This window comes from Moschus berezovskii, chromosome 1 (genome assembly GCF_049115385.1).
Source record: "Moschus berezovskii isolate FMDL1 chromosome 1, NW_MosBer_1.0, whole genome shotgun sequence".
Taxonomy (NCBI): Eukaryota; Metazoa; Chordata; class Mammalia; order Artiodactyla; family Moschidae; genus Moschus; species Moschus berezovskii.
This window is the reverse complement of record NC_142460.1, coordinates 79,907,867-79,922,857: the sequence shown is the minus strand read 5'-3', so window position 1 is coordinate 79,922,857 and position 14,991 is coordinate 79,907,867. Positions and strand designations below refer to the sequence as shown.

The 14,991-nt window shown below is 40.5% G+C and overlaps 1 protein-coding gene across 1 annotated transcript in view; it reads left to right on the top strand.

Moving 5' to 3' along the window:
* The first annotated feature begins 34 nt into the window (after positions 1-34).
* Positions 35-14,991, top strand: part of CCDC191 (coiled-coil domain containing 191) — a 96,212-nt gene continuing 81,255 nt past the window's right edge. Inside the window, exons 1-4 of the mRNA XM_055427273.2 lie at positions 35-198; positions 2,688-2,726; positions 8,289-8,430; positions 13,113-13,256. Coding sequence (XP_055283248.2) covers positions 106-198; positions 2,688-2,726; positions 8,289-8,430; positions 13,113-13,256 — 418 coding nt within the window. The 5' untranslated portion in view covers positions 35-105. The remainder of the gene's footprint in view (positions 199-2,687; positions 2,727-8,288; positions 8,431-13,112; positions 13,257-14,991) is intronic.

The following is a 14,991-nucleotide window of genomic DNA, read 5'->3' as shown; positions in this document are numbered from 1 at the left end:
TCCCTTGTGGGCAGAGGAACTACAACTCCCACAGAGACTCGGAAGCAGCCTAGGCAAAGGAGCGGTTGTTTCAGCTTTGGCCTTAGTCCGTGCCTGAACCTGAAAATGTTGCTGGCGCCCCAAGACAGGCCCTCCTCCAGGAAGAGGACGGGGCTGAATCGCTGGAAACAGTTTGCAAGGAAGCCGAGTCCCACCAAGGTGATCCATTCCTATCGGGAGCTCGTGGAGAGAGGCGGGGAGGCGGGGAGGCGGGGACCAGCCCTGAGGGCCCCTGCAGCGCCACCTGCGCTTCCTTCCTCTTCCCTCAGGGGCATCCTTACCTGGCCGTCCTAGTCAGGACCGGCCCCGTGTCTGCCTTGCCCTAATGAAGGGGGCCTAGGGATTTGGGGGATTGGTTGCCTTACGGCTTTGATGGGCAGCGTCGTGAAAGAACCGTTTCCATCCAACGCTTTTCTCAAAAACCGGAGAATCTTATTAGTACCCATCCCTGTGAAGAGAATTCCAGAGCTATTCCTTCACCCCTCTACGCCTGTTTTAGGGAAGTCCCTGCAAGGTGTCATTTCTTTTTTTTTTTTTTTTAATGTTTTGCAAGTCATAGGAACCTGTTCTTCATTGGAGGGTAAGATTTTCACCTTAAATCCTCTACCTCATACCCCTCTCCTTCTAGTTTTACATAAAGTCTGTAAAATGAACTAAGGAATGCAAGTGGATATTGAATATATCAATACTTAATTCACTTGAAAATCTCTAAATTCAAGCAGCAATCAAAAAATAGATGTTCTTTATATTTGTCACCTTTTTTGATGCCTTAGCATCCAAAGAGATGGAAAACTGAGAACCCCACTGTAAACTTGAAACGTGTAAATGGCAAGTGCAAAGTTCCAGTGACACGGTGTGTGCTTTTCGCAGACTGCTTTTAACGTCACAGAAATAAATGTTTTACATGTAAATAAATGAGAGTACCAAATGGAAATCTTTTCTTTCAGCTCCAGAGCAGCTTCACAGCTGTTTTCACCCTTAATTTACACCTCCTTAAAAACTATTGTGTAGACATGTGGCCTTTCTGAGGCCACTAGGCAATTGTACTTGCAGGTTATTCTAAATATACCAGCTAAATAATGTACTGGACATACTCTACTTAGTGAATATCTTGCCCCAGATGCTGGAGGGTGCAGACTGGAGCATTAGAGAGACTTGGAAACAGAGCCTGCGTCTATTGTGTGGGTTCTATAATAGATTGGATCCAAAATAGGTTATGACTATAAACTTGATGATTAAAGGTAAAAACTGGGGACAGTTTTGGGACCCTAAAAGGAAGGATTTTTGCTGCTAATGTTCATTGCTACTGTCTACAGGATAGAAAGGTAAAAACACAGTTGATCAACTTGGGGCTCAATTGTGTTTGAGTAGGATCAGGTGTTTCTTGCAGCAACAAAATTATCCAGCAGTAAAGCTGCATTAATTAGTTATTTGTAAGGTGCTTTGAAGAATTGATGCTTTTGAACTGTGGTGCTGGAGAAGATTCTTGAGAGTCCCTTGGACTGCAAGGAGATCCAATCAGTCCATTCTAAAGGAGATGAATCCTGGGTGTTCATTGGAAGGACTGATGCTAAAGCTGAAACTCCAATACTTTGGCCTCCTCATGCGACGAGTTGACTCACTGGAAAAGACTGATGCTGGGAAGGATTGGGGGTGGGAGGAGAAGGGGACGACAGAGAATGAGATGGCTGGATGGCATCACCGACTCTGTGGACATGAGTTTGAGTGAACTCTGGGAGTTGGTGATGGACAGGGAGGCCTGGTGTGCTGTGATTCATGGGGTCGCAAAGAGTCGGACACAACTGAGCGACTGAACTGAACTGAAGATGCTTTGAAGGGGAAGTGTTATGTAAGTGAAGATAGTATTATACCTTTCCCTCCTCCATGTGTCAGTATGCTAGTTTGGATATTCCCTTATTTATTTAAAAACCCACCTGAATTATTAGCAAAGCAAATACCTCTCTTTGTTAAGTGACTGTTGAAGGGACTTCTGCAAACTTCTGAGAGTTACAAGGAGTGAAGAAAGAAGTTGTTCTACAGATCTGATTTCTAATTTCAGATTAATATCTGACTGACCTGGGTAGAAATTTATGTGATTTCTGCTTCATTTTCTGCTCTGTAAAACAGTAGATAATTGGTTATCCCTCACTCCACCCCCCCAGTTTTTGTTGGACCAAACAGTATCCCTGCTTTAGGTAAATACAGGTTACTTCTGAAAAGAGAGACCTAAGGAAAGGCACACACCTTTCTCCAAGCAGATTTACTTTCATGGCACTTGAATAATCTGACTAATCAGTGCTTATTTGGGTTTTTATAAGGAATATTATATCCAACATTCCTCAATCTTGGCTCTTAACCCTGGGGAGCTTTAAAAAAGTACACGTGGGCCCTACCCCAGACCAATTAAATCAGAATCTGGAGCTGGACCTCGGTAAGAGGTGGAAACAGTCAGAAGGTATTCCAGAAAAGACTTCATGTTTTTTCTCCTTCTGGCACTGTGTTTTTTTGCTGCTGAACTTCCTGATGAAATGCTTTGGGGACAGACTAAAGAACACTTTCCCACATACTTTAATTAGAAAGACAGACTAAAATGGCAAAGTTGATAGATATATTGCTGCGCACTAATATTCTGTATATATTATCTACAGCCTATGTTTGACCCTGACAATGTGGAACACTGGATTAAGGTAAGGATATTTCAAAATTAAGATAGAGAATTAAGAGTCATACATAATCATGTGGAATAGGAATACTAATAGGTCTCCATTTTGCATATATTTTGCTGTTTTCATTCCCATGGGTCTATATATATATATATTCTTAGTTTTATACTCTATTACATTTTCATGATTTTGTTGCTTCTCATAAAAGCACAAATGACAAGATAACATCCCTTTCAAATGCCATGAGGATCATATGAAGAGGTTTAAAGGACAGGGTAAGAGAAGCTTTAGGAGAGGACATGCCTTAGGAGAGGACATTGTGGACTTCCCCAGATAATTGGAAAGTACTGCTGTAGCTACATTGACCTGTGAGACCAATTCAGTAGGTAAAAAACTGTGCATGCATCACAGGTGAGAATCTTCTAATGATTGGAGCAATCCAAAAATGGAGTGGGCATTCTTGTAAAAAGGTGGATTTTCTCTCACTGGAGGTATTCAAGTGGATTCTAAATGGTCACTCAATGTTAGGACTATTGAGGAATATATTTGTGCGTTTAGCTGGGGTTGGGGGTGCCTATTGGGTTAGATAACCTCTGAGGTCTCTTCTAGGCCTGAGATATATGTTTTAGTACCAAGTACCATTTAAGTTGAAAGTACTGTTAAACCGCTTCAGGTGCCTCCAGGTGTCATTTTGGTAACTTGCTATACTCAACTCATTTGTGCACCACATGTTTCAAAATCATGCAGTATTTTCCTGGGAAAATATCCTTCTGCCTGTTAGTATTTTGAAGAGCTGATACTTATCTAAGTTGACAGCCATTATGAGCTTCAGACTAGATGGAACCTAGGCCCGGTGTAATCATTGTTAACCATTTTTTCATGGTTAACTGTATTTATTAAGTTTTTAATAATTATAAATATCTAGCCAGTATTTATTAAGTTCCTGTTAAGTACTAGCCCCTGTGTTGGGCGCTGGAGGTATAACAGTGCACAGGGCAGGTACAGTTTCTGCCTTTTCAGAGTTTATAGTCTGTGCTGTGTGCGTGTTCAGTCACTTCAGTCGTGTCCAGCTTTTTGCAACCGCATGGCTGCCAGGCTCCTCTTTCCATGGAATTTTCCAGGCAAGAATAATGAAATGGCTTGCCATTTCCTACTCCAGGGGATCTTCCTGACCCAGGGATCAAACCTGAGTCTGTGTCTCCTGCATTGCAGGCAGATTCTTTACCACTGCACCACCTGGGAAGCCCAGTTTATAGTTCAGTGGGGGCTAAACAATTTACTTGAAATTGTTGGGAGAATTAAGGATGTGGTTGAAGTCCCTGGGGTGGGGAGCTCGTACAGATGGGGCCAGGGAAGCTTCCTGGGTCCTGCAGAAGGCCTGACTTAGGAGACAATAAGATGGGTCCACCATGGTGGAGGCTAACCTCAGGGAAGCTTACTCCCCAGACTGCATCAAGCTCAGCTTATGTGTCTGTGTTGAAAGTTGCAGTACCAAACCCTTCCTGGGCTTGATTGTGTGTTTAGTTACTGTCTCCTCCAGAGGGGAAGATTTAAGTAAAATAGAAAGATAAAATTCTGCTCTGTTTGTACCATTTTCCTCTTTCATGCAATTATCAGCGAGCTTCACTTGGTTAGATTTTATCATTCCTCTAAAACTTCTGCAGTAGCGCTTTCTCCATTATACTCTCAAATCATCCCTGTCTTGAAAAAAACCAATTAGTCTTCATTTCATCCCGTAGTCATTTTTTTTTCCAGTGTCTTTGGACTGGACTAGTATAATCTAATACAGCCTAGACTCCTTGCTTTTGTGTTCTTACTGTCCTCTTGTGTCCACAATTATTTTCCTTCAGTTTCTAGTTCTTACCACTCACAGAAAGTTGTCATAAATGACTTCCTGACTAAGTACAGTAGTCTCTTCTTTGTCCTTTTAACTTTTTAAGGTTATTTGATACAGTTATCACTTTTTTATGCTAGAAATTCTCTCCTCCATTATCTTTTTGTGACAGTTTCCTTACCGTTCTGTTCACTTCTCTGTCTTCTTGTCTGTTCCCTAATATTATCCAAACTCTGAATATGCCTTAAACAGTTACAACTCTAGACTAAGACTTCCAAATCCACTTGAGTGGGCCGCTCATTCAACATGGAAGAGGGCGACAGGTATGGGAAGGACGTGGAATGTGGTGAAGATGGTGAAAGGACTTCCCTTGGGACAGAAAACGAAGATCACTCAGTAGAACTGGAACTTGGCTAAAGCAGGGAACCATTATTTTTTGTGATAACCAAGAAGTGGTAAATCAGATTGATTCAGGCTTGAAGGTTTTCATTGGAGAGGCAAGGAGCAAGACACCTGGAGCTTATGTAAGATAGTAGGTGAATATCCACACAGAGTAGGAAAGGGAGGGGACCCTGTAAAGGATTCATAGGTTGGGAGAAGGAGGGGGTATACGGTGACTAGAGGGCTTGGTTAGGTGCAGCACCACTGTGTGGATTAGGAGGAGTCAAGAAAGGAGATGAATAGGAGGTTGATGTGGGGAGAGGAGGTTATCAGCATTTGATTTGAACAGTGGAAAATTTTGGGACATGGTTGAAGATGACCATGTCATTGAGTTGCTAAAATGCAATTGCAGAGAAAGCTGTTGGCATACAAGAGATGAAGCAGACTTTGAGGCTGAAATGTTGGTAAGTCATTCTCAGGGACATTAAAGTCTCTTAGAATCAGACAGATGCTTGGTAGAAATATGAATCTTGTCGCTGGTCACGCAGATGCAACAGTCCATCTTAACTTACAATTCATCTTCATCCTGATTTGATAGAATGACTCATCTTCTTACTCCAGTGTATTTGGCTACTTTGAGCTTTTTAAACATTTCCACTGCGTCAGTTCTCTACTCTTGGAAACTTCGGTAATTCTGCATGCTGTCATATAAGTAAGTTTTGGTTGCTCAGTCGTGTCTTGACTCTTTGCGACCCTACGGACTATAGCCCACCAGGCTCCTCTGCCCATGGAATTTATCAGGCAAGAATACTGGAGTGGATTGCATTTGCTTCTCCAGGGGATCTTCCCAATCCCGGGATAGAAACCAGGTTTCCTGTGTTGCAGGCATATTCTTTACCATCTGAGTCACCAGGGAAGAGGCAGTAAATTCTAGAGGGGCCTCTATCAATCGCCCTGGAATATCAATGTCCCTGTAACAGCCCTTTTACTCTTATACTGCATGACTCCTATCAGGCCAGTCTCCTTCCCCTCTGTCAGGTAAGTCTTCCTTTTGCTTTTTTTAATGATGATCCCCAGCTCAGAATACCCTCTCTCTAGGAGGCCAGTACACATCTTTCCCTTAAATCTCAGCTTGAGACACCTCTCTCAGTGAACAACTACCCCTCATTCCCCTTACCCTCATAATCCTGTCTTCTATACTCCTTTCCTTGGAGTTATGTTGGCATTCATACACACAGATACAGTGTCAAGCATTTACTTGTATGTAGAGTGATTAAGTGGACATGAGTTTGAGCAAGCTTCAGGAGATGGTGAAGGACAGGGAAGCCTGGCATGCTGCAGTCCATGGCCTTGCAAAGAGTCGGATATGACTTAGCAACTGAACAATAGCAACAGTGATTAAGAAAGAATTGGGCACTTTCAAAAAATACATCACTCAGAAAACTATTATGTATGGACATGCAGTTTGCACTTGGGAATTTGTCAAGAAACTCATGTTTGTACCTGCCAGCCTTGAGGAAATGAAGACGTGCATTATAGAGCTGCCATTTCTGCATCAATGGCAACAGGCTACACAGGGTCTGTAGTGGGTAATGTAATCAGTGTGTGCCGTGGGACATAAGGAACACATGTTAAACATTTATATGATCACAGGACTCACTGAGACAGTCCTCTACAAATTACATCCTTATAGCATAGTCAATGAGTAAGAAACTTTTGAATATGCTCAGTTGTTTTAATCACCTTGTATTGCTTTAAGACTGCTCTTAAGTTGTTTATTGCACACATGGCACATGTAACCAAAACTAAAGTGAATGCTTTGGGAACAGAAGCTTTTCGTTTTGTTTCCGCCTTAATGTCCACAGTCCTGGGAACAGAGTTAGCCTTTAATCAGCTTGTTTAAAGAATAAGTTGCTAAATAGACACATGAGACATCTCCAGTCTCTTATGTATTTAAATTGAAAAAAAAAAATGGTGAGGATATAATGTTTTAAAACAAGGAATTACAGAGATTATTTCTAATCCTTACTATCATCCAGCATTTTTTCCCCCAAATCTTCATTTTAAGTGATAGCCCAAACATTTTCTTTGTTAAAGCCAAGCACACATTTCTCTTTACTCCGTGACTTGTCAGTACCAGGTTCTGCCCTTCTTTAGTACCAAAATCAGTCTTCCTTCTCCTGTCTCCAAGCTCTCTTTCTTCTAAGAATCTGCACAGATTCCAGCTCAGGTGAGATGACGTGTCATGGAAAGTTATTTCTTTCGCCCACAGCCTGAAGAACTACATCTGCAACCCTGTTTTTGTTCTTTATATTTTGTTTGTGGATATTGGTTTTAAAAAATTAGAGTTGATCTATTTATTTGTACATTATTTACAAATATATGTGTCTATGTATGTATACACATGCAGACACATACAGTATATGTGAAATTCATCTCTCTGCCTTAGAATTTAAGGACCTTAAAAGGAAGGACTAGGTACCAAGCATATCGTGACCCTTAAGGAAAGGATATATAACAACGGCATTGACTTGGACATGTTGGAGGCTCTGAAAGAGAACACATCTCTCCAGAGTGACCTCATGAAGGTCAAGGATACTTTCTTGACTCTCTCTGGTTAGACCACTTTTATTCTGATTCATACTTTGTCCCATATGTTCTATTTTGACCTCTTTTTCACATTACCTTGATGTTTCAACTTTATCCCTCTGCTTCTAATTCAGACTTAGCATATGAAATCCTCAAAGATTTAAAAGATCAAGCCCATGACAAGTTTTGAGCATGCATGTAAACCAAAATGTCAAGAGTTTGCCCACCTCTGCCAGCCCCTTCCCCATTCCTGTGAATTTGGCCATGTTTTTACTAGATTTTCACTGTTGAGTGAGCATTCTGAATTACTACAGTTCAGTGACCCTTTATCCCAATTTGATTAGTTTGCCTGATATGTAATGGGAAGTTTCTTTCAGGGGTAGGAATCTGAAGTGTAGCTACCTGCTTCTGGTTCACATTCATATGCAAGTCCTAGTGGCATGGAAACTATTAATAATAAGCTATTGTATGTTTTTAAAATATATTAAGTGTCAGGATCCCATGACTAATGCTCTAAACAAAAGTCATCTAAAGCTTAAACACCCTTTTGTTCAAGTATAAAAATGAGCACCTGTTAAAACTTTGTAAAATGCTGCAATTAATTTCATGTTTAATGAGTGAAATTATTTGGGGTGGATGTTTAAACCTCAAAGTATCTTTTAAAATGGAAAAAAGAAAGTATCTTGGTAGTTGGTAGAAAATCAGAATCTTGAATAGGAGAGAAGTCTTCTAACCCTGAAGAAAGTTGTCATCTTGGAGGATTTTTTTTTTTTCTTTTAAAGAGAGTGGAGAAAGCTTCAGAATTTGCAGTTTCTCAAGTATTTTCTGCTGGAAATTCAGATTTATCCAGAAGGCTTTGGGGCCCACTTGTAGATTTGGAAACACCTGAGCAAATAGAAGATCATGAAGAAGTCTACGCAGAAGGTAAGAGAATACATTGGGAGTACAACTTACTAAAAAGTGTTCATTGGAAGGACTGATGCTAAAGCTGAAACTGCAATACTTTGGCCACCTCATGCGACAAGTTGACTCACTGGAAAAGACTCTGATGCTGGGAAAGGTTGGGGGCGGGAGGAGAAGGGGACGACAGAGAATGAGATGGCTGGATGGCATCACCGACTCTGTGGACATGAGTTTGAGTGAACTCTGGGAGTTGGTGATGGACAGGGAGGCCTGGCGTGCTGTGATTGATTCATGGGGTTGCGGAGAGTCGGACACGACTGAGCGACTGAACTGAACTGAACAACTTACTAAAGCATAACTCATAATGAATTTCAGAGTAAAGAACGAAAGTGTTTCTTTCTCCTGTTCTTAATTTTTGTTTACTTCTACTTTCCTAAAGCTAATTTACTCTGGAATTACTTCCAGTATTTCAAGTAAGGTTATATATAAGGCCTATTCTGTCTCTTGAAATAGAACCACATCCAGAGGCAGTTTTGACATAACACAGTTATCTAGTAAGTGTAAGATACTGATCTTGTGGTATTAAGGGCAGCTTGTTAACTTGATCTGGTATCATCCAGATAATTTGATCACAAGTTTATAAATCAGCTTTGTTCCTTAGGAAAGGAGAGAACATTTACTCCTCTGGAATCAGTACTGTAGTTACTGATGCCCTAGGGAACTCCACTGTTTGGGATGAAGAGATCAAGAGGGACCAGCAAAGAAGACTGGGAAGGAGAGGCCCTTGAGGTAGGAAGAAAGTCAGAGTGCCATATCCTGGAAGCCAGTTTTCATTTGAATTATTTATGTCTCCAGTTTTTCCGATTATTTCTTCATTTATTCAACATATACATTAAATTGTTTCTCTGTGCCAGGTAGGGCTTTGCAAGTTATGAACAAGGGATGAAGTTCTTGCTTTCATGGAGTATGCATTCTAGAGTGGAGATAAAGAAAATGAAAAACAAAAGGTCAGATAGTGATAAGTCATCTGAGTTTGGACCTAAATAACAAGAACGCGCTGTGATGGTGGAAGAGCATCCCAGTCATTGGGAAAGGTCACATTAAGAATTCAAGTACAGGCTTGGTGTGCTTGAGGGACTGAAGGAAGACCAGTGTTGCTGGAGCTTCCCAATGGAGAAAGCGTACGGAAGGGCCTTCTAGGCATGCGGAAAGAATTTAGAGTTTATTCTGAGTATGAGCAGATATCATTGAAGAGTTTTATTTTTTGTTAATTATTATTTTAACATCTTTGAAGGGATTTAAGCAGCAGTACAGTAGGACCTTTTCCTAATATATGAAGACTGAATTACGGGGCAGGAAAAAGGAGATTAGTGAGAGACCATTACAGTGGTCTGTGTGTGCTCTAACGGCACTTGGTCTTGGGTAGTTGGTGGTACTGGAGTTGGCGAAAGGAAATTTATTCAGAAATTGGCAAAGATATGTCTTACCCTACCCATTCTCCCACCCCACCAATAGAAATACACAGTATACTATAGTCACTCAAGATTTCCAAAAAGTCCTGCATTTAAAAAAAAAAAAAATTACCCATTTCCCAAGCTTCTTAGACCTGGACTTTTTTTATCCTGAAATACACATTAATATCCTGAGAAACTTTAGAGACATTTAGTGGATGAATAAAACATTGTTTTCAAAGGTTTATATCCTTTTTTTGCCCCTCTCATCAACCATCTGTTAATATTCAGTAAGAACTAGTGATCTGGGGAACGCACTTTGGGAAACTCTGCTTTAGGGTGGGCTTTAAGCCTCTGATCCAATGTGAAGTGTTCCTCCAGTTGAACCCTCCAAGGGTCTCCTTCTCTTTCATTGTCTTTTTGGAGCACTTCATAGTAAATCTCTCCTTACTAATGAATGGCATTTAGTAGATGCAAATTTACACATAAATTTTTATATATATAAATATTCTGAACTATTATAAATGGGGTTACTCAAATATCTGCTCCATTTCTCTGCTTTCCTCTGAAAGCCGGTAGTGTCTGTTGTTGGTATACTTTATACACTTAGTTTCTACCACTTTGATTCATTTTTTTCTTTACATTTCATGCCTTCCTATCTATGTTAAATTTTGTCTTTTAGCATCATTTAATATTTGGAAGCACTCCATTCCCTTAGAGGTGTGCAATAATGATAATAAGCATGATGAAGAATGCTAAAGTAGACATTTTGCTTATTTGAAAATCCCCATACCCTCTCTGCAAGAGCTGTATGGCAATGATGATAAGTTAATGCTAAATTTTCTCTCATGCCCCTACATTTAAGATTTTCTGGATGTCGCTAAGAAAGAAATGCAAATGGAAGTTGGCTTCTAGAATATCACACTCCAGTTTTTCTCCTCCCTCAATGTGGGTCTCTCCTTCCTAGTTGGCTTGCCTGGTTCTGCCTTAGCTCTTCAACCCCTAGAAGCTAGAGTTCCTCAGGGCTTAGTCCTTGCACGAGTTCTCTATCCACCTTCCCCCTTCGGTGATCTCATCCTCTTCTGTCTCTGCATAGTATCTGTATGCTGACAACACCTACGTTTATGTCTTCAGCTTGGTTCTGTCCCTTGCAACCCAGATAATATAACCAACACCTCCTTGAATCCCTATTTGAATATCTCATAAGCATCTCAGACCTAACTCATCTAAAGCTGAATCCCTCACCTTCCATCCAGATCTACTGCTCCCTTTTTGTTCCCTGTCTCAGTAAATGACATCTCCATCATGTAGTTGCTTAGGCCAAAAAATGTATAGGTTTCTTTCTCTCACATCCCATATCCAGTCTATCAGCGAATCATGTCAACTTCACCTCAAAACATTATTTTCTAGAATCTGAGCGTGTTTAATACTACCACTTCAGGTCTAGGCACCATCACCTCTCTCCTGGATATTTGTATCCCAACTGGTGTCTCCTGCTTCTGTGCTTGTCCCCCTGCAGTCTGTTGTAACCTAGTAGTCAGAGTGATGCTCTTAAAATATCTTACCTCTTTGCTTAAAAACCTTCTGTGGCTTCCCATTACATACAGCGTAAAAGCCCAAGTACATTGAATGATGTCAAGACATAGAAAAAAAGGGTTTTCTACCTCAGCACTGTTGATATTTTGGGCCAGATAATTTTTGTGTTGGGGGCTGTACTGGGCACTGTAGGGTGTTCATTGGCGTTCCTGGCCTCTCCCAGCTGTCAGTTCAGTTCAGTCACTCACTCGTGTCCGACTCTTTGCAACCCCATGGACTGAAGCACACCAGGCCTCCTGTCCATCACCAACTCCCAGTGTTTACTCAAGCTCATGCTGATTGAGTCAGTGATGCCATCTAACCATCTCATCCTCTGTCATCCCCTTCTCCTCCTGTCCTCAATCTTTCTCAGCATCAGGGTCTTTTCAAATGAGTCCGTTCTTCACATCAGGTGGCCAAAGTATTGGAGTCTCAGCTTCAACATCAGTCCTTCCAATGAACACCCAGGACTGATCTCCTTTAGAATGGACTGGTTGGATCTCCTTGCAGTCCAAGGGACTCTCAAGAGTCTTCTCCAGCACCACAGTTCAAAAGCATCAATTCTTCAGAGCTCAGCTTTCTTTATAGTCCAAATCTCACATCCATACATGACTACTGGAAAAACCATAGCCTTGACTAGATGGACCTTTGTTGTCAAAGTCATGTCTCTGCTTTCTAATATGCTGTCTAGGTTGGTCATAACTTTTCTTCCAAGGAGCAAGCGTCTTTTTATTTCATGGCTGCAGTCACCATCTGCAGTGATTTTGGAGCGCAAGAAAATAAAGTCTGTCACTGTTTCCACTGTTTCCCATCTGTTTGTCATGAAGTGATGGGACCAGATGCCATTATCTTAGTTTTCTGACTTTTGAGTTCTAAGCCAACTTTTTCACTCTCTTCCTTCACTTTCATCAAGAGGCTGTTTAGTTCTTCACTTTCTGCCACAGGGTGGTGTCATCTGCATATCTGAGGTTATTGATATTTCTCCCGGCCATCTTGATTCCAGCTTGTGCTTCATCCAGCCCAGCGTTTCTCATGATATACTCTGCATATAAGTTGTAATAAGCAAAAATGACTCCAGTCACTGCCAGATGTCCATGGGGAGGCAAGTTCACCCCGGATCTAGAACCACCGCTCCAACCCTGATCCCTGCGATACTTCTTCTACCTCATCTCCAACAACCCTCACTTCACTCATTCTTCCATCCATTCCACCTTCATGCTGTTTCTCCAGTATGCTAAACACTCTCCAGCCTTAGGGACTTTGCACTTGTTTTTTTCTCTGCATAGAATCATGTTCCCTTACACAGCCATATGGCTCACTCCCTCACCTCCTTCCCTTCTTTGCTCAAATGTCTTCCCAGTGAGACCTCCTTTGACCACCCAATTAATTTAAAACTATCAGCACCTGCCTTCCATTTCTTGTACACCATTTCTCCTTCTCCTGCTCTGTCTTTCTGACTTACTTATTCATTGTCTTTCTTCCCCAGTTAGAATTTAAGCTTCAAGTTGATTGGTTTCATTTTTCCTGTTTTGTTCACTGCTATATTCCCAGTATCTCGAGCAGTACTTGACACATGATAGTGCTCAACTAACAGTTATTGAATGAATGAAGATAGCAAATGAAGAAAGTCTCTGAAGTAACTGAAATATTAAAAAGATGTTTTTGTCTTATTGATAGCTCAGGAATTGGTCAATGACTGGTTAGACACCAAACTTAAGCAAGAACTAGCAAGTGATGAGGACAATGATGCTGAGGACACTGTGTCCAGTATCCCTCCTGTGCCAGAAGCCAGTGGACATTTGAAATATGACAGGTTTGATGGTAAGAACTTACCTGATTGTTCTAAGCTTTAACATCAATGATGGTTTCAAGAAATCTTTTTAATTGTTCTGAATAATAAATAATATGTTATTTTGACTTTTCTGTGTTTTGCTTAGTTTTGTAATTGGCTTTAAGTTTTCTTGATTCACTTTACTTATCTATAGGTCAGTAAATTCGTGGTGATTTTTAAAAATTAAAATATTATATTACTTGTAATTCTTCTTATGATTGGGCTTCCCTTGTAGCTCAGTTGGTAAAGAATCTGCTTGCAATGCAGGAGACCCAGGTTCAATTCCTGGGTTGGGAAGATCCCCTGGAGAAGGAAATGGCAGCCCACTCCAGTATTCTTGCCTTAAGAATCTCATGGACAGAGGAGCCTGGCGGGCTACAGTCCATGGCATTGCAAGAGTCAGACACGACTTAGTGACTAAACCACCATGATTATAAGAGCAATTAATGCTGATTAAGAATGCCTCTTTCCATTGGATGACCATTTACTCTGATGGCTATTTCAGTGTTTTACCATATTTAAACATTGACATACCATTTTGTATTTACAAAATGTTTCATGTATCTTTATAAGGGAGATTATTACTTGTATACAGAGCTAATGTCAACCAAGGTAAATAGCTAACTTGTGAGGATTCCTCAGCTGTACTCCAAGAGTCTAAGATTTATCTCTAAGCATAAGGGTAGGCATAGTGATGGTGGTGGCAGCTCCCCTTGCATGACTCAGGCACCCCTGGTGAACTCATCTTGCAGCATTTCCCGTGTTTAGGACTCTACAGTCACAAAGTCATGAGCTCTTACAGTTAAGGGACTCCTCAAGATCACCTAATCTGATTTACTCTCTTCACCCCCTCAGGCAGAGGTTCTTCCAAAGTGTCCCTTGTATGGGATAATCTCTGCCTGAACACTTCCAGGATAGAGGGCCTGCACTCTGGGAAGAGCCCATTCAGCTGTTGTGAGGCTCTAATCTTCATAAATTCTTTCTTTTTTAGGAAAAATTAGGATTTTGTCCTCAACTTTTACCCCTTAGTGCAACAGAAAATATTGATATCATTTTCTCTCTCTCTCAAGAATAGTCTTCTCTTTTTGTGTGGGAGTTGTAATCATATCTGAATCTTCATATAGATCAGTGTTCCTAGATTAAATAGCACCAGTACTTTCAGAAGTTCTTTATATCACATTGTTTCAGATATACTGATTGCCACCTTTAGATATTTTTCTAGTTTAGTGATGTTGTTATTAGAGTAAAGCATTTCAGTACTTAGTATTTATTCTGAAGTGTGTCTGAAACATAATGAAACTGCTGCTTTCTTTCATATGGTGCTAATAAATCTAGTTATATCTCTACTCAGATTTGTTATTACCTTCTAGTATTGTACCAGGCCTCACTCATTTTATGCTTGTAGTGTTACTTTTCTGGGGGATCAAAGCATTGAACAAAAATATTACCTCGCCATTAAAAAATAATGTTTATCAAAATTATTAACTAACATATGATTATCTCAATAGGTAAAGAAAAAATACTTGACAAAATCAATTCCTGATTAAAACTCAGCAATCTAGCAATAAAAGGTAAATTCTTCAACCTGACAAAAGGCATTTATACACATGACACATACAGAAAACAAATACCAAAATGACGAACGTAAATCCTACCTTATCAAAAATTGCATTACATATAAATGGATTAAACATTCCAATCAAAAGATGTAGACTGACAGAATGA